At 45.1% G+C, this 18,857-nt stretch overlaps 1 protein-coding gene across 2 annotated transcripts in view; it reads right to left on the bottom strand.

The window, feature by feature from the left end:
* TECPR1 (tectonin beta-propeller repeat containing 1) overlaps positions 1-18,857 on the bottom strand; it is a 122,790-nt gene that overhangs the window by 32,657 nt on the left and 71,276 nt on the right. Inside the window, exons 17-19 of one of the 2 annotated variants that reach the window (XM_068244572.1) lie at positions 13,030-13,126; positions 4,382-4,461; positions 2,780-2,848 (exon numbers count right to left, since the gene is read on the bottom strand). In XM_068244572.1, coding sequence (XP_068100673.1) covers positions 2,780-2,848; positions 4,382-4,461; positions 13,030-13,126 — 246 coding nt within the window. The remainder of the gene's footprint in view (positions 1-2,779; positions 2,849-4,381; positions 4,462-13,029; positions 13,127-18,857) is intronic. The other variant, XM_068244573.1, reaches the window with a different exon arrangement.

Raw genomic sequence — 18,857 nt, forward strand, 5'->3', positions numbered from 1 at the left:
CATTGTTTGCTAGCAGGTGGCAAAAGTCCAAAACTCTGACCTGGGTCACATTACAGTACAACTAGGGTTGATGACATTGAGCAGTCCTCAGAACAACTTTCTGTTTCAATAAGTTTACTGAATAGTAGAATATTGTGTATACTTGAGTATACACTGTCACAAGTATATGCTCTCCCCCCCTTTAACCCCTTAAAAAATAATAATAATAATATTATGAGATTATAAGCGAACCCCCAATATCTTCAGGTTTCCCCCAAGCATCCTCCTGTGTATGTGATGCAGAGTGCGCATTGGAAGCGTGTTTGTATCCAGTGGCGTAGCTAAGGAGCTGTGGGCCCCGATGCAAGTTTTAGAATGGGGCCCCCCCAGCACTCTATACATAACAATTGATATGGCACACCAAAAGCTGCCAATGGCAACTACAGTGTCAGAGGTGCAAGAAGAGGATGGGGAACAGTTTGTTAATGATTACCACTATTTAAAGTATCTATAGAAGTGATTATTATGAGCACAGGATCAATAGAGAGCTAATACTGTAGTTGAGGGTGGGCCCATTGGGGCCCCTCTGGCCCAAGGGCCCTGATGCGGTGGCAACCTCTGCAACCCCTATTGCTACGCCCCTGTTTGTATCCATAGTTACCTTTCCGACCTCCAATGTTTACCCATAGCCGCCCCAGTGCATGTGATACAGAGTGGAAGCGTGCTGGCACCTAGAGTTACCTCTCCTCGTTCCTGGCAGCTATTTTCCCATCCTTGCAGCTCTGTAGTCACTAGAGGTTCAGGCTTCACTGTATTCTTGTTTCGGGCAGCCATCTTCCCATCTCCCACGCAACTCTGTACTCGCCGCTGCTGCTAGAGGTTAGCAGCGAGTGCAGAGCAGCATGGTAGATGGAAGATGGCTGCCCGGAACAAGAAGACAGTGAAGCCTGAACCTCTAGTGTCTACAGAGCTGCAAGAATGGGAAGATGGCTGCCAGGAAAGAGGAAAAGTAACTATAGATACAGGCACACTTCTAATGTGTGCACTGTATATAGGGTACCGCACACCTGACTCGTATATACCAACCCCACCCCCCACCCATTTACACACATTTTTGGCACACTGTGAGAAATTTTTGCCACCTGAGAGCAGACATTATTTCACAAAACCAGTCCAAGAACTACAGAACCATTAATGCAGTCCAGCTGATACAATCTTAGTAAAGCAGGCTTAGGAGCTGTCCACACTTGTGTGTTGGCTAATAGCACAGGTGGCCGCACGTTTTACAGAAATGAACGGCACCTGCGTTCCTGGCTGCTGCAGTGCTTATTCCATTTAATTACACTGAATGGGATTGCACTGCTCAGTGCACCAAAATGCATGCAGCGCATTGCCAGAACACACTGCTGTGCAGCACATGAGTGGAGACATCAGACAGTGCTGTCTATGCACTGTGCAAAGTTCTTGTGGATCGCACAAGTTTTATGTTGCTGAAAAAAGTAACACAACGCAGGTATGCACAGCCTCTTAGGCCGGATCCAAACTATAAGCGCTTTTCTGAGCGCTTTGTGATTGATAAGTGCTTTCTGAGAGCTTTTTAAAAATTTCTCCCATTCACTTTCATTAAAATCGTGGTAAAAATCACATAAACATCGCCGAGATCACGTACTCAAAAATCGCGGCGATTTTAATGAAAGTGAATGGGAGAAATTTTTAAAAAGCACTAATCAATCACAAAGCGCTCAGAAAAGCGCTTATAGTGTGGATCCGGCCTTATTGTATTTTTTCAGATCTCTGCGAACAGGGCAGTTTCTAGGCTAAATTGGTTACAAGATGAGGGTGTAAAAATTGTGCCAGCCTCCTTCCCCCACAAGGTTCATGAACGCCATTTGCGATGCAGTTTTTTGCAGTATGACTTAGCCAGAGGTGGCCCCCAGTATTATGTAGCCACCCCCACCCCCAGTATAGGTAGCCAGATGTCCCAAGTATAAGCCCCTTAACCTAGGATTGGCGTCCAGCTGTACCCCAGTATAGGTAGCGAGCTATAGATGCCCCAGTATAGGTAGCCAGTTATAGGTGCCCCCAGTATAGGTAGCCCACTAATTAGGATGTAGAGTAAGCAGCCCGCATTGCCTGTACCTAGAAACCGGGCAGTCTGTGAACCTTCATCTCCGGGTGACACTGGAAAGACTTCACAAGGGGTGTCTATATTACTGCCTTATTTTACGGCTGTTTTTTTTTAGCCTTCCTGATGTGTAAAGTGCCCCAAACAAAGTGTTCAATAATATACATTCCAGAAAAGCAAAATCTATATCTGGCAGTTTAAAGGCCCTCCTATCATTTATGACGTCTGGCATCCAATAAGAAACCCTCATAATAAATCAGTCACAATGAAGATATAGTAGGAAAAAAAATATTCCAAATAAACAGCTTTGCCTGACTAAAAAAACAACACTGTGATAATAATTTAAGAGTGGAAATTTGGATTCTGACCAATGTCAATTCATGACAGTCTTTTTAATTATGGCAGACACTCGGCTATGTTTACTACAAGATCCACCACTGTCATTGTGCCAGAGCACATGATTAGATCTGTTCTCTCTGCTGGCAGCTGTGTGAACAGAAGTACATCAATCATCATAAGCTACTGGTTAGTTATTAAAATAATGCCGACACAGACTGATTTCATTGCGGTTGTCTTCAGGTTCATCATAAGTGACTGTGAGAGCGCAGGACGGGACTGTGTTAGGAGTTCAATCAGCTTAGCGTAAGGTGGCCGGTCATTCTGACCACTGTTTACCTGTCATTGCAACATAATCGGAAGCCAGCAAATGGTCTAAATAGTAGTAGAGGAATCTTCCTTCTCTTTCTGTAGGTGTATGAACAAACATGACATCACTCTAACCATGCTTACATAATGCTGGCAATTGTGATCAGCACCAATTTGTGTTTTCTTTACTCATTGAGAACTTGAAGTGGATATATGCATATGAATCCACGGGTCATATCCTACAACAGAAGTGTTTATTAAAAGTACAGCTGCATAACAACAGAGGGTTGAGTGGGGGTGCTCGGGGACAGTTATGTTCAGCAGCAGCAGAGCAATACATTATCTGCTCCCAGTAACACAACAGGTCCTCTTCACTCCACTTCTTTCTATGCATGTCGTAACATTCATTGTGAGCCACATGGTGTTTGGCTGCATGGAGTGGCACTGAGCTGGAGTGAAGAGGACCTGTACTGCTGCTGGGAGCAGGTAATGTATAATGCTCCCACTGCCACTCTGCATTAATTACACACAGGACCAGGCTCTGTAATGGGGCTAGCTGAATGGGAATAGGGGAGGCCCGGCCAACAGATCTCTGTGGGAAGGTGATGGTGGTGGTTTGGTATGCATCACTGATCACCTTCTCTATACAGGTAGTCCCTGGTTAACGAACAAGATAGGGACTGTAGGATTTTTCATAACTGGAATCTGTTCTTAAGTCAGAACACTGCGCTATCTCTGTTTTTACCTCCTCTGTGCCCCCCTGTGCCTCCAGTGTCCCCCTCTATGTCACCTCTGCCCCCTGTACCTGCTTATACAAGTTTCAAAGGCAGTTTTGTTTTGAACTTTTTTAATCGATTTTCCCCAAAAAAGTCCCATTTGAAAAAAAATGTTTTGGACTTGTTCCCACAGAATCCATGCTGTTCATATCGGCAGGCTGTTCATAAGTCAGGTATTCTTAAGTCGGGGACTACCTGTACCTTAACTGAAAAAAGGGGGGGGGGTTATCTCAAAAGTTGCGGTTTTAAAAGCATAATTTGGCAAAAAGAAAAAAAAATTCAGTTCATCTTTATTTGTTGCAACGATTAAAGGCAATCATTATTTTAGCTTGCTAACATTGTTTGTTGTGTATAAAAACAGCCATTTCACAGTTTTCCTGAAATGCACTGCTAAATTAGGATGGGAATATAAAATAGACACCATTCACTGTCAGTTTTTTAATGAGCAGAGAATGGACAAAAAATTTCCGTTCTCCGCTCAAGTGGGAACAGAGCCGAACTGAATAACAATTATACTGCTCTACTTCAGCTACTATCCTGCTACACCAAAAAGCACAAAAATGTAATCCGTAGAGGTGAAACAACAACTAGAATAAACACATGAAAAAGGGCAGGGATCTCTTCCTTTTGTTTCTTGTATTTTTGTAGTCACTATGTACCCATGTTTTTTTCTTACTCTGTACAATGCCAGGTAAGAGAATGGCGCTACACAGATCAATAATAATAATAATCCACCAGGACCTTGGACATGCAGCATTTTAGCCAGTAAATGAAGGGTTGAATGAATAAATGTACAGCTAAAGTAGTTAACCTGCATTCACTACAGTCAGTAGGGATAAGTTGGTATGTCACTTACGCCGGGAAGTCTGCAGCATACTGCCAGCCCTCTCCATCAGTTCCACCAGCAACATTGAAATCTACATACCAATCAGAGGCCTGGAAATACAAAAATGTGTGTTCATTGGAGTATTGAGAAAGAAAGTGGTCCTGAGGAAAAAACAAACAGAACACAACAACATAGGAAACGTGTTGACAATAGGAGAATCAGGACAGGGCAAATAAAAGGCATTGTATTTATGCGCAGAGCTCACAACAGGAAGCAATGCTGGCTGTATATTTCATACCACACTTAAAATAATAGCCCTGTGATTTAACTTCCTCTTGCGAGGTTACTACCTTGGCTTCCAATGAAATATACTGGGCTGGGTTAACCTACAGTAACTTTATCCTGTGGACTATACAGGATGCACTTCACAGGCACCGAGCATGTTAAAGTGGATCCGAGATAAACTTTTACTCATTGTATAATTGTGTTCTTTTCATATAGTTTATAGGGCATTCCTCAAGCCAAATACTTTTTTTGTTTTGTTGTAATACCCTAATTCCCTATAAACTAAACAAGCCTCGCCCACAGCTTTTTAGAGTGCCTTGGCACTGTAGCAAGGGCTTTTGGGAGCTCAGTCTGGGAAGGAGGAGGAGGAGGTTACTAGCCATTGATTTTAGAGGCAGAGGGGAGGAGGGAGGAGTAGAGGAGAGTGAATTTACACACAGGCAAGCTGATAGCATCTCCAGCCCTCAGCCTGTGACAAACAAAACATGGCTGCCCTCATTGTATCACAGGAATAAATAATCATAAACTAATGAAGCTGTTTGCAGCTAGATTATGCTGTGTAAACGATCTAAACTTTAGATAAGATATATAGACGATTTACTTGTTATAGTTAGTTTTTCATCTCGGATCCGCTTTAACAGATCTGCATATGTCTTTACTAAATCTGCATTTTTGGTGAGTGTTTGATCTTACTTTATTCACATTTCACCAGATTAGAGAAAAACAAGATATCACAGTCCTACCATATTTAAAGGAATTCTTTTCTGTGTTAAAATTCAGAGACTGCCATTAAACTTAATTTTAAATATTGTAATTCATTTACATGGCGCCGATATTTTTTGCAGCGTTTCACAGAGGACATCAAAGAGTTCCTATCAAAGAGTTCCTGTCACTAACTGTTCCTCAGGGCTTGTTCACACTGGGGTGCTTTTTAGCACTTTGCTGATTGCGATCAGCAAAAGTGCTGTGCAGATGTTTCCCTATGGGATCATCCTCACTGCAGCGTGTGCGATTTGCATAAATCTCAAACGCGCTGCATGCAGCATTTGGGGGCGTTTGCAATGTGATTCTTGTTCTTTTGAACAGGAATCACAATCGCGACAAACTTGTGAAGTTTGGAGCTGCCAAATCGCGATTTGCGCTCTGAGTGTGAACCAGAGGAGCTCCCAATCTAATCCCAACAAAATGTGGTGAAAAGAAGAAGGGACATAGGAGTACTAGATTTAATATAAAGACTGCAGGTGAAATGCTTAGCATTAAAGGACACCTGAAGTGAGAGGGATATGGGGGCTGCCACATTTATTTCCTTTTAAACAATACCAGTTCCCTGGTGTCGTGCTGATCTTTCTGACATCAGTATTGTCTAAATCACACACATGAAACAAGCATAAGGCTAATCCTGTCAGACTTAAGTCAGAGCGCCTGATCTGCATGCTTGCCCAGGGTCTGTGGCTACAACTATTTGAGGCAGAGAATCAGCAGCAGGATAGCCAGGCAATTTGCATTGTTTAAAGCAAACCTAACCTGAAGCTCAGGTTCAAAATCTGCTACTCACTATTTAGACAGGGAAGCCTCAGGATTCTAATGAGGCTTTCCTCGGTTGCAACAAGCCCCCCATTGCTGAGCGCAGCCCCTTTCACATCAGGGACACGCAGCTCCTCTTCCTGGTTTAAGTGTGCGCAACAGCCGCGTGAGCCCAACCGCACATGCGCAGTAGCACAGAGCCCGTGGCTCCGTACTACTGCCCATCCGCGGGTGGGCTCTTTCAGGTCATTTTACTCTAATAAGGCTTTAAAGGGAAGGTCCAAGCAAAATAAAAAAATGAGTTTCACTTACCTGGGGCTTCTACCAGCCCCATGCAGCCATCCTGTGCCCTCGTAGTCACTCACTGCTGCTCCAGTCCCCCGCTGGCAGCTTGCCGACCTGGGAGGTCGGCGGGCCGCATTGCGTACATCTTTACGCATTCCCGCTAGTGCAGGAACATTAACACATACATTTTTACGCGTTAGTGGTCCAATGCGTAAATTTTTACGCATTAAACCTCTATGTTAAACTCATTTTTTTATTTTGCTTGGACCTTCCCTTTAAAGGCGTTATCAGGCTAAATGAAGAAAATAAGCGCTACTTACCCGGTGCTTCCTCCAGCCCCAATCTCCCTGCATGTCCCTCACCGCAGCTCTGTACGCAGCCGTTCGACGCAGCTCCGTCCCGGTCCCCGACTCAAGGTCGGCCTGTACTGTCCCTGCGCCGCTGTCAATCATCGCCACGTGACCGGAGCGGACTCCGCAGGCGCAGTAGTCTGCGCCTGCGCAGTCCGCTCCACGTGGCGGTGATTGACAAGATTTTCTTCATTTAGCCTGATAACTCCTTTAAAGGGAAGGTTCAGGGACTATGAAAAAAAAATTAAAATCCTTATCCACTTACCTGGGGCTTCCTCCAGCCCGTGGCAGGCAGGAGGTGCCCTCGGCCGGCGGCCAGGTCGGGCCTCTTCTGCGCTCCATTGTGCGTTCCACGCTGACGTCATCGGATGTCCTCCGGGCTGTACTGCGCAGGCTCAGCAGTTCTGAGCCTGCGCAGTACAGCCCGGAGGACGTCAGATATCGTCAGCGCGCCGGCGTGGAACGCACAATGGAGCGCAGAAGAGGCCCGACCTGGCCGCCGGCTTGCCCAGGTCGGGCCGGCCACCAGAGACCACCGGTAGCCTGCGGAGCGGCGCCGAGGGCACCTCCTGCCTGCCACGGGCTGGAGGAAGCCCCAGTTAAGTGGATAAGGATTTTTATTTTTTTTCATAGTTCCTGAACCTTCCCTTTAAGCTTGCCAAACACATTAACCACTTCCCAACTGAGGGGTTTTACCCCTTGACCACCAGAGCAATTTTCACCTTTCAGCACTCCTTCCATTCATTCGTCTATAACTTTATTATTACTTATCGCAATGAAATGAACTATATCTTGTTTTTTTTCGCCACCAAATAGGCTTTCTTTAGGTGGGACATTATGCCAAGAATTATATTATTCTAAATGTGTTTTAATGGGAAAATAGGAAAAAATGTGGGAAAAAATTATTTCTCAGTTTCAGCCTTTATAGTTTTCAAATAATGCATGCTACTGTAATTAAAACCCATGAAATGTATTTGCCCATTTGTCCCGGTTATAAAACCGTTTAAATTATGTCCCTATCACAATGTTTGGCGCCAATATTTTAATTGGCAATAAAGGTGCATTTTTTCAGTTTTGCGTCCATCCCTAATTACAAGCCCATAGTTTATAAAGTAACAGTGTTATACCCTCTTGACATAAATATTTAAAAAGTTCAGACCCTAAGGCTAGAAACCCACTAGGAGAGCTTTTCTGAGCGCTTTGTGATTTGAAAAGCTCTAGCTAATGTAATGCTATGGGTGTGATCCCACTTGAGTGATGTGATTTTATAAAAATCCCCCATAGCATTGCATTACCAAGAGCTTTTTCAAATCACTCACGCTTACAAAGCGCTCCCAGTGGGTTTCTGGCCTAAGGTAACTATTTATGTATTTTTTTTAATTGTAATTTTTTTAAAAAAAATTTAATTACAAAAAAAAAAAAAATTGGGGAGTGTGGGAGGTAAGGAGTTAATTTTTAGTGTAAAACTAATTTATTTGTATGTAAAAAATGCTTTAGGGTGTAGTTTTACTATTTGGCCACAAGATGGCAACAGTAACTTTTTGTTTAATGCGACCTGCAAGCATCCTTCCGGACGCCTGCAGGAAGTACTAGGAGGCTAAGAAAGTTTTTTTTCTCCCACAATGATCTCGCTGCTTAGCGGATAAGCAGCGGATCATTGCGGGGTTTAGATCAACGAACGGGAATGTATTTTCCCGTTCATTGATCTCCGGGCGAGCGGCCGGCGGCGTGTTTACCAGCGAGAGTGCGCGCTAAAGCGAGCGGGACCGCGGGCAGCGGCAGGAGCGCGGAAAGTACGGATTTCTCCGTCCCTAGGGGTTAAAGGATGGAAAAAGGGACGGAGAAATTCGTACACGTGGGGGTGAAGTGGTTAAACTCTTTACTGCACAGTTAGGGCCAGTTCTATGCTTTTTGCTGCCTGTGGCAAACTTGTAAGGAGGCGCCCCCTTTCTTCCTGATTTGGAATGATTGCACAGCACCCAACAATTTGTACGGCAAGTTACTCAGCTGCAGTGCGAATTTTGTTACGTAATGCTATTATGTCATGTTATATTTCTGCTTCATTTAATGTTCTCATTCAGCAAGGGAGCATGTGTAACAACCTTAGAGAGAACATGCTGCAGCTTCACACAATAACACACTGGCTGGCTGGAAGTCTGAGACAAACTGCTCATCCCCAGCCAGTCGACCGTCCTCCATTCCTCCTCAGTCAGGACAGCTGTGCCACCTCCTCCCTTCTGCCGTGCAAGTCAAATGAAACACTGCTGCTCTCCTGCCTCCCCCTCCTCACTCACTGTCAGACTCCTCACACAGCACAACAAGCTGCTTTTCCCCAATGATGACCTCTTCATCTCGCTCGTTCTCCTCTTACTTTCCCCCCTACTCTGACTGCATGCTGTTAATGTAAACACATTACAAACATGCTGCCCCTGTAATCTCTGCGCCTGATGCAAATGTTTCACCTTGCTTCATGAGAGAACCGACCTTATGTACAGTCCTGTCCAATGTAACCAAAGGTTGCAGTATAAAAGTCAAAAACTTGAGGTGTCCATCGACAATACAGTTGTATCTTACCACATCTATACGCAAGAAGTTTTAAATCAGGATGATACCATTTATTGGCTAACTACAAATGAATAAGAATAAACAAGCTTTCGGCCTTGCAGCCTTCGTCAGGTTTACATCCTGTTAGTTTGCAAGCTGGTGGTACAGACAGCTTATATACATGCAACATCAAAAGGGAAAACAGATATTTTTTTCAAGCATGAATACGTCATTAAGATGCCTTAATTCAAACAGACCATCTAAATGGGGTAAGATAAGAATCCTTGTTTACTCCATTGCTCACAGACCTGGTATTAGGATTGACCCAGAGGTATCCTAAATTCTTAGTTCACAAGTTCAGCTAGAGTGGCTGAGACAGTTTAAATATCATCAATCTCATACCAATATAGAAAGTTGTTGTCCTTATTCAAACCCTTCTCCACAGCTTTGAACCAATTTATAAATTTTGTTTCTGCTATTAATCGGTCATTTGATGTTTTGAAGCCGCCGTTAAGGGCAGTGACACGAAGATCATCCATGCTGTGTCCGTTGGACCGAAAGTGTGTAGCAACTGGGAGTCCAGATTTGGTATCATTAATAGTGTGCCTGTGTCCATTCATACGTTTGCGCAGTGTTTGTCCAGTTTCTCCCACGTACATAACATTGGGGCATTTCGCACACATGATCAGATATACCAGATTGGTGGAACCACAGGAAAATGTACCTTGTACTCTGTACTCCTGTTGTGAACCTGGTATCGTTACCCTGTCAGTGGAGTAAATGTGTCTGCAGGTCCCACATATTTTTTGTCGGCAGGGTGATGTTCCGTTTTGTTGAGGCCTATTCAAAGAGCTCCTGACAATCATCTGTATTAGATTGTGTGGTTGCCGATATGACAAGAGTGGAGGTTTAGGGAATATCGTTCTCAGTCTGTGATCCTTGTGTAAAATGGGATGAAGTTCCTTAGCAATCCTCCTTAAGATTTCCAGGTGTGGGTAGTAGGTGACAACCAAAGGGACACGTTCCTCTTTCTGGTTTTGCTTATATTTCAGGAGTTCAGTCCTGGGGATGTTGCTGGCTTTCCTGATTTGGGCCTCAGCCATAGGAGGACTGTAACCTTGTTTAATGAAAGTGTTCTTAAGGCGATCCAGGTGCTTGTCTCTGTCCATCCTGTCAGAACAAATCCGGTTGTACCTTATAGCTTGGCTATAAATTATACATTACCATATCTATGTAATAGGAGGGCTAGCTTAAACATTTGTTTAAAAGCATATTCACTGTATTTATGTAAATTAGGAGACCAGAAAACAGTGTATCCTTAGCGGTGCGCCCAGGCCCGGATTTACATCACAGGAGCCTATATGGCACCCTAGACTTCGCCCTCCAGGAACCTACAAACCAACGCCAAACTGCACTGCAAGTGTGCCCACCTGCCCAGCTGTCACTTCTCTCTTTCCTCCGATGTCATCATAGCTACAGGTAGCCAGAGGTAACTCCAGTATTAAGTCGCTAGCGGTTCCCCCAACTGAAAGGAAATCTCGTCAGTGGAATGCCAAGAGCTGGGTGAGTAACCACCCATTTACGTTCTGCTCGGGACCCTGCATAAGGAAGATGGGAGGGAGGCAGTAGAGGAGCAGAGTGAGCTGCTTTTCCATCATCAGGCGCCTGTAGGCACATGCCTACAGTGCCTTATGTAAATCTGGCCCTGGGTGCGCCACCACACCAATTGTTCACCAGTATACAAAAAAGGATAAATACATAGTAAATCATTTGAAGAAACCAAAAAGGTTTTTCATAAAGATGAGCTTGAATTTTTAATATATCCAAAAAGTGCAATAAGTTGATTCACAAATCTTCAAAAGAAGTTCAGCTTAAGACACGACATCCCATAAAAGGTGCAATATCAAAGCAGTAAGATCAATTGTTTTTAGAAGACGACAACGTCGACTTGTTTTCGGGTAGACCCTTCTTCAGGCCTTGTGGCTGGATAGTGTAATGGTTAAGGGCTCTGCCTCTGACACAGGAGACCTGGGTTCGAATCTCGACTCTGCCTGTTCAGTAAGCCAACACCTATTCAGATTGAGACCTGGGGCAAGACTCCCTAACACTGCTACTGCCTATAGAGCGCGTCCTAGTGGCTGCAGCTCTGACGCTTTGAGTCCGCCAGGAGAAAAGCACGATATAAAATGTTCTGTGTTTGTCTGTGTTTGTTCATAAACAATTGTGTACATCTGCACTATACACACAGCATAGGATGGAAACCCATCTGGATCAAAACTAATCAAGGAAAATCCATCTGCAATGTGAGTAGGGCAATGAATGGAACAGTATCTGGGCAACAACCAAGCCAGGAATCACCACTTCCAACTCCAGAAAAACATGGCGCGCACAGGCAGGACTCTCCCTTGGATGGTCCTGCCTGTGTGTGGTGTTTCAGCACATTCTTACTGACTCTGTTCTTAAAGGACACCTGAAGTGTGATGGATAATGGAGGCTGCCATATTTATTTCATGTTAAACAATACTTGTTGCCTGTCAGTCCTGCTGATCTTTCTGATATCAGAAGTGTCTGAATTACCCACCTGAAACAAGCATGTGGCTAATACTGTTGGATTTTAGTCAGAGCACCTGATCTGCATGCTTTTTCGGGTCTATGGCTAAAAGTATTGGAGGCAGAGGATCAGCAGAACAGACAGGCAATGTGCATTGTTTAAAAGTAAATAATAATAATAAGCCAGCCTCCATATTCCCTCTTCAGCTGCGCCTTTAAAAAAATGCCAGCAAAACCAAATCATAAGCCTAGGGTAACAAGTCAACAAAGATACAACAGAAACCAATTCAACATTGCACAAGCAAAATATAAACCTAAAGGAAAATATTGTATTCATAGGGGGTAGTTCTAATATATTGCTACAGCTTCAGATCAGCACCATTGTAGTACAGATAATTAATAGAACAGTAGCAAAGAAGAGAGTCCCCTTTTTTTTAATAACACTGCATCATTCTATAATATTTTCAATTTACAAACTACATTTTGCATTTTAAACTATCAAACAGAGCAGAGCTAATTACCCTTTTAACTTCCCTGCAGTAAAATCTTTTCTAAATCTGTCTCTGACTGTTTCTTTGATGTGTAAGTGCTTCAGAAAATCGCACTGTACCCCAATATATTAGTTGGAGAGCTCAGAGAAGTTCTTTAGATAACAAGTGAAGTTTCATAACTCTTCCTGTACTGGAAACAATATTAGACTCATATCTGTGCTACTAATGTTCTATTTCTTAGCCGTACTACGCATACAATTCATCATACATTTATTTTCACTTAAGATTCCTTTTAAGTCAAAATTATTGTTGAAATAGGGTGAACTAAAGAACACCAGTGGCATTTGAAATAAAATCTAGCTCAGGAATGGGACATTAGCGTGTTTGCATTAGTCTCCTGTTACCCAAGTGCTGAGCTTCCTTGTTTCATAATTGCTGTGTGAAATGCTGCCAGAATGGGGCTTGTTTTTACGCACTCTTATATGTGCACAGATAGCTTCTGAATAGTAAACATGAACTGGTTTTATTGCAGAAATAACAATGCAGAAGTTCTATCCATCTAAACAAACAGTCATTACTTCTCTGGCACCAAGACTGCTCTTTCCAATAGAAATCTAAGGAGAGATCAGGGAGTCAGTGTGCGTCTTACCCATGACCACTGTGGGGAGGGAGGCTTTGTGTTGGTCTTTGTGCACTCCTGCAGTCCGCTGGCATCACTCCACATGTATCTGTCTGTGAGCAGCCCGCTGCAATGGCAAGAGATCATTAATTAGGCCATTTGTAATGTTATTCAAAAGACGGAACGGTGCACTGGTGCACTTGGTATATTTTGAAATAATTGGGTGATAAATAATAAAAAGAAATCAGAGGGGTGTGATCTCAGGAGACATTAAGTCACCGCTGATGGACTCTTTTGATCTCAGGCTGGCTCTATGCATCTACATTGATTGCAGAAAATAGGTGAAAAGAGGAGCCCTGGATTGTATAAAAGCATCTAAAAACAGTTTAAAATGAAAAAGATAATGAGGTGTCTTACCTCAATGATGAAATCTTTGTAACATACAAAAGATTTTCATTTAGCACAGGCAACGCGTTTCGTGGGTCTAGGCCCGCTTCCTCAGGCCAATAACAGTGCCAAATGATATATACCAGTCAGCGAGAAGCTCCCTATGGTGACTGGTATATATCATTTGGCACTGTTATTGGCCTGAGGAAGCGGGCTTAGACCCGCGAAACGCGTTGCCTGTGCTAAATGAAAATCTTTTGTATGTAACAAAGATTTCGTCATTATCTTTTTCATTTTAAACTGTTTTTAGATGCTTTTATACAATCCAGGGCGCCTCTTTTCCCCTATTTTGTGCTTGGTATACCCCCCACCACGGTGGACACTTGTCTCTGGTTTTCCAAGAGAGCGATCACCTCCGGATCCCCCCGGGACCGCCGGGTGGAGTCGGGTTTATGGTCTCCACCTGCTTCCTGTGGTTGCCCCTTGCAACCCTCCTTTGTGAGTAGCGTTCTTATTTTCACCAATGTTTTTCCATCCTTATATTGACGTATTGCACTACTGGGCTCCCGCCTTTTTGTCTCTTGTGCCTTTTTTTTACAGGGTGCCCTGATACCCCCACCACAATACATTGATTGTAGGGCTGTTTTCAAAATTCATTTATCTGTATATGTGCCGCTCGATCTCGCTTATACCAGCATTTACCTTGTGATATGTGATACCTGTGCTCAATGTCATGGTGTGCTCATATACCCCTGATTTCTTGTCACTATTTATATGTTGGACATATTGCGGTTGATTCACTAAAGAAAATAGCGCAAGTAACCTCAAGAGAACCTGACGCAAGAGAAGTGTGCTCTGTAGGTATCTCTCCGGCGCCTGCCAGAGAGATAGGTAGAGCGCGCACTTCTCTTGTGCAGACTGGTCGCGAGTGGCAGAACTTATGGGACCCGGTATCGGAGCTGGAGAAGACTGAGGACAGCGGCGTGGGAGAGATACGGATCTCTCCCACGCCGCTGTCCTCAGTCTTCTCCAGCTTTGGGAGGAAGCCCCAGGTATGTATAAAAAAAACTTATTACAGCTCAGCTGTGGTACACTTTAATACAGCAATAAACCCTTGGGATCATAAATAACAAACAGGGCTGTGGAGGCAAAGCAATTTTTGGGTATTTGGGAGTCGGAGGTTACATAAACTGAGCCGGAGGATTTTTGTACCCACTCCATAGACCAGCAAGTACTGTGGAATCGGAACAATTTTGGGTACGTGGAGGCGGAGGTTACATAAACTGAGGAATTGGAGTTGGATGATTTTTGTACCAAATCAGCAGTACAGATAACAACAAGAAAAAATTTCAGACACAAGAATCCTGACCTTGCTATTATTCCTCTGTTGGGACACAGGCATGACGGGACTCTCAATGCTGTCTGAGCATTTACCCCTAGTGTACCCTGTAACAGCAGGAATACAACGGAATGGGAAAGCAGTGCTGCAAATTGTGGCACCTAAAGTGAAGCATAAAGTCAATGAAAAGGATGCTTCACCGTTAACTCGCACGTTTTACGGTAATGCGCCCGGCTGCACTTAGAATGCTGCACAGCTGGTGCATTGCAGTGTGGCAAGCTGGGTTACAATGCAGCCCTTACACCGCAGCACTGTAAACATATCCTTACGCAAGGGCGTTTTTAGGCATAGACATTACAGGCTACTGCCTGGAGTGCCATTGGTCCTGGGGGGCGCCATGCCCCTGACCAGGCTCCACCCCGTTCTTAGCCCCGCCCCAACTAAGCCACACCTCAAAAAGGCTAGAAATGCCCCTGTCCTCACAGATATATTAGTGAGACCAGACAATTTTTTGCCTCGTAAATGTCAGTTTTATATGTGCTCCTACCATTCAGCATTAAAGGGATACTGTAGGGGGGTCGGGGGAAAATGAGCTGAACTTACCCGGGGCTTCTAATGGTCCCCCGCAGACATCCTGTGTTGGCGCAGCCACTCACCGATGCTCCGGCCCCGCCTCCAGTTCACTTCTGGAATTTCTGACTTTAAAGTCAGAAAACCACTGCGCCTGCACGCCCGTGTCCTCGCTCCCGCTGATGTCACCAGGAGTGTACTGCGCAGACACAGACCATACTGGACCTGCGCTGTGCGCTCTTGATGACATCAGCGGGATCGAGGACACGGCAACGCAGGCGCAGTGGTTTTCAGGCTTTAAAGTCTGAAATTCCAGAAGTGAACCGGAGGCGGGGCCGGAGCATCGGTGAGTGGCTGCGCCAACACAGGATGTCTGCGGGGGACCGTTAGAAGCCCCGGTAAGTTCAACCCATTTTCCCCTGACCCCCCCCTACAGTATCCCTTTAAGTGTCTGAGTTTTTCTTTTACAACATTTAGCTATGGATTTGTAGATGATTTGTTTAACTAGTAAACGTGCATTTCAGATGTAGGAAAGAACTGGATCTCTGTTAGAACAGTAAATAAAGGCTGAACATTGCTGTACACAGAAGCCGGAAATGGATAGCTTGGAAGCATGTACATGTGTCTGCTGCCACCTAGCTCTCACAGACATTAGTGCAATGAAAAAGTATTCTGCTCCATAATACAGTCAGGTAGTCAAGCAAGGTAAGTTATGCTTATCCTTTCAAGGGTCCAGGATTAAAATATATAAAGTGCCATTTTCTTTAAAGAGAACCCGAGGTGGGATTTAATTATGTTAGTGGGGCATAGAGGCTGGTTGTGCACACAGGGCCGCCATCAGAAAATTTGGGGCCCCTTACACATAATCAGACCTGGGCCCCCCCTCCCTGGGCCCACCCACTGGTTGCTGTGCCCGCACACTAGCCACCCCACCCCCGTGTCCGTGTGCAAAGTATGTGATGCGGCAAAAAGTGGGCATGACCATGGCATGTTGTGGGTGGAGCCAAATACTAGCAAAATACAGGTAGTCCCCGGATAACAAATGAGATATTGACTTGTAAGTCCGTTCTTATCCTTTATCTGTTCTCTTTTGTCCCCCTCTTTTCTTCCTGTGCCTCTTTTGTCTGCCTCTGTTCCCCCTGTGCCTCTTTTATCCCCGTTACCTCTTGTCCCCTTCTGTCTCAGCTCGTCCCCCTGCCCTAGCCAGGTATAGGTGCCCCCAGTATAGGTAGCTATGTATAGGTGGTTCCAGCCCAGGTATAGGTAGCCATGTATACGTTCCCCCAGTATAAGTAGCCAGCTATAGGTGGTGCCCCAGTACAGGTAGCTAGATATAGGTGGTTCCAGCCCAGGTATATGTAGCCAGATATAGGTGGTGCTCCAGTATAGAAAGTCCGCTGTAGCAGGCTCACTCATCTGGTCCCCATGTTCAAGCGCTGATATTACTCTTCTCTCAGTGCTGGAGCGCGGTGTGCTGGTTAGTGAGAAACAGGCCCACAGCCAGCACATGCGGCCCTTCCAGCGCTTTGGTGTGGCCCAGGGCCCCCACAAGCCCTGGGCCCCTCACTGCAGTGCCAGTTGTCCCCCCCCCCGATGGCTGCCCTGTGTGTACACGAACATCAGCCTCTGTTGCCCCATGGTGTGCCCCCAGGACCCCCCTGCGCGCTGCTATACCCTCCTCAGTGCTAGTGACACACAGCGTGTCGCCAGCACAATGTTTACCTATGCGGTGTCAGTCAGCGCCGCTCCCCCGCATCCTCTGTATCAGCGCTACCCGCCCGCGTCCCTTCCCTCCAATCAGCGGGAGGGAAGGGACGCGGGCAGGTAGCGCCGATACAGAGGATGCGGGGGAGCGGCGCTAACAGACACGGCATAGGTAAACATTGTGCTGGCGACACGCTGTGTGTCACTAGCACTACGGAGGGGATAGCGGCGTGCAGGGGGGTCCTGAAAGCACACCATGGGGCAACAGAGGCTGGTGTTAGTGTGCACAACCAGCCTCTGTGCCCCACTAACATAATTAAATCCCACCTCGGGTTCTCTTTAAAGGACACCCAAGGCGAAAATAAAGTAATGAAATAAACAATTGTATCTATCTTCCTTCTCCTAAAAATGACTTTGTAAGATATTCCACAGTGTTGTTTTACATTTAAATCTACTTTTTAAGTATTAACTGTTTTATTGTTTTTGCTCAATGACACATTCATTGAAGTATGCCAGAGCTAAAGTCTATGAACTATTGAGCCTTTTTTATCTCTTTCATACTCTCAGAAGCAATTTTCTGCTAGGAAAGTGTTTTATAGTTGGAATTTCTTATCAGTGAGGGTCACACTGTAGTCACTTCCTGTCAGGACTGAGTCAGCCACTTACATACCTGATATTTAACTCTTTCAGGCAGAGAACAAAAAAAAAAGGAACACAGCATAGTTATTTGTGTGCTAGGCACTGTACATACCCATGTCTATCTCATGTCACATGTCACATGGTTTCCTTTAAAGGACAACTGTAGTGACAAGAATATGGAGGCTGCCATATTTATTTCCTTTTAAACAATACCAGTTGCCTGACAGTGCTGATGATCTATTTGGCTGCAGCAGTGTCTGCATAATACCAGAACAAGCATGCAGCATATGCTTTTTCAGGGTTTATTGCTAAAAGTATTTTAGGCAGAGGATCAGCAGGGCTGCCAGGAAACTGGTATTGCTTAAAAGGAAATAAATATGACAGCCTTCACATCCCTCTAGCTTCAGTTGTCCTTTAACCACTTAAGGACCACAGGCCTACACCCCCCTAGTGATCAGGCTATTTTTTTTTCAAATTAGTGCTCTGCAGCTTTACTAGCTCACTGCAGAGCCATACAACTGAGCACACAAATGAATCCCCCCCCCTTTCTGCCCTCCAACAGAGCTTTCTGTTGGTGTCTCTGATCGCTGCTGTGATATTTTTTATTTATTTTTTAAATAAATTTCGCTATTGCTTTTTTTTTTTTTTTACTTTTATTAGTTCACTCCCTCCCCTCGCCAGCCATTCCGGGCGATCCCTTCTCATATGCATCAGCCTAGGAAATGGGATCGTGTTTGGAGCCTCTCTAGGGGACAGCCGAGTTACACGGCTGTCCCCAGTACAGCGCTGCAGTAGATCCCAGCGCTGTACAATGTAAATAGTCGGTGGTTTCGCTGTCTGTCTCCTAGCGGCGATCTGATGGTCTGATAGCCGCTGGGGGAATGTTGACGGATCTGAGCTCCGTCACTTAAGCGGGGATGCGCACACATCGGTGTCCGCCCAATCCCCTGCAATCTCCGTCCCCAGGACTTGATGCCAATCGGTGTTACGCGGTTCTGGCAGAACCACCTTGCAGCCGCTGATCGGCGTTAGGCGGTCGTAAGGTGCGTAAAGAGAATCTGTAACTGAAAAACAAAACCTTCTGGGGGATACTTACCTCGGGAGGGGGAAGCCTCTGGATCCTAACGAGGCTTCCCCCATCCTCCTCCATCCCTCCCGTCAAGCATCGGAAGTGCGGCGAGGTAAATATTTACCTACCGCAATCCTGCGCAGGCGCACT

The sequence above is a fragment of the Hyperolius riggenbachi genome, chromosome 7 (genome assembly GCF_040937935.1).
Source record: "Hyperolius riggenbachi isolate aHypRig1 chromosome 7, aHypRig1.pri, whole genome shotgun sequence".
In the NCBI taxonomy this organism is placed as follows: domain Eukaryota; kingdom Metazoa; phylum Chordata; class Amphibia; order Anura; family Hyperoliidae; genus Hyperolius; species Hyperolius riggenbachi.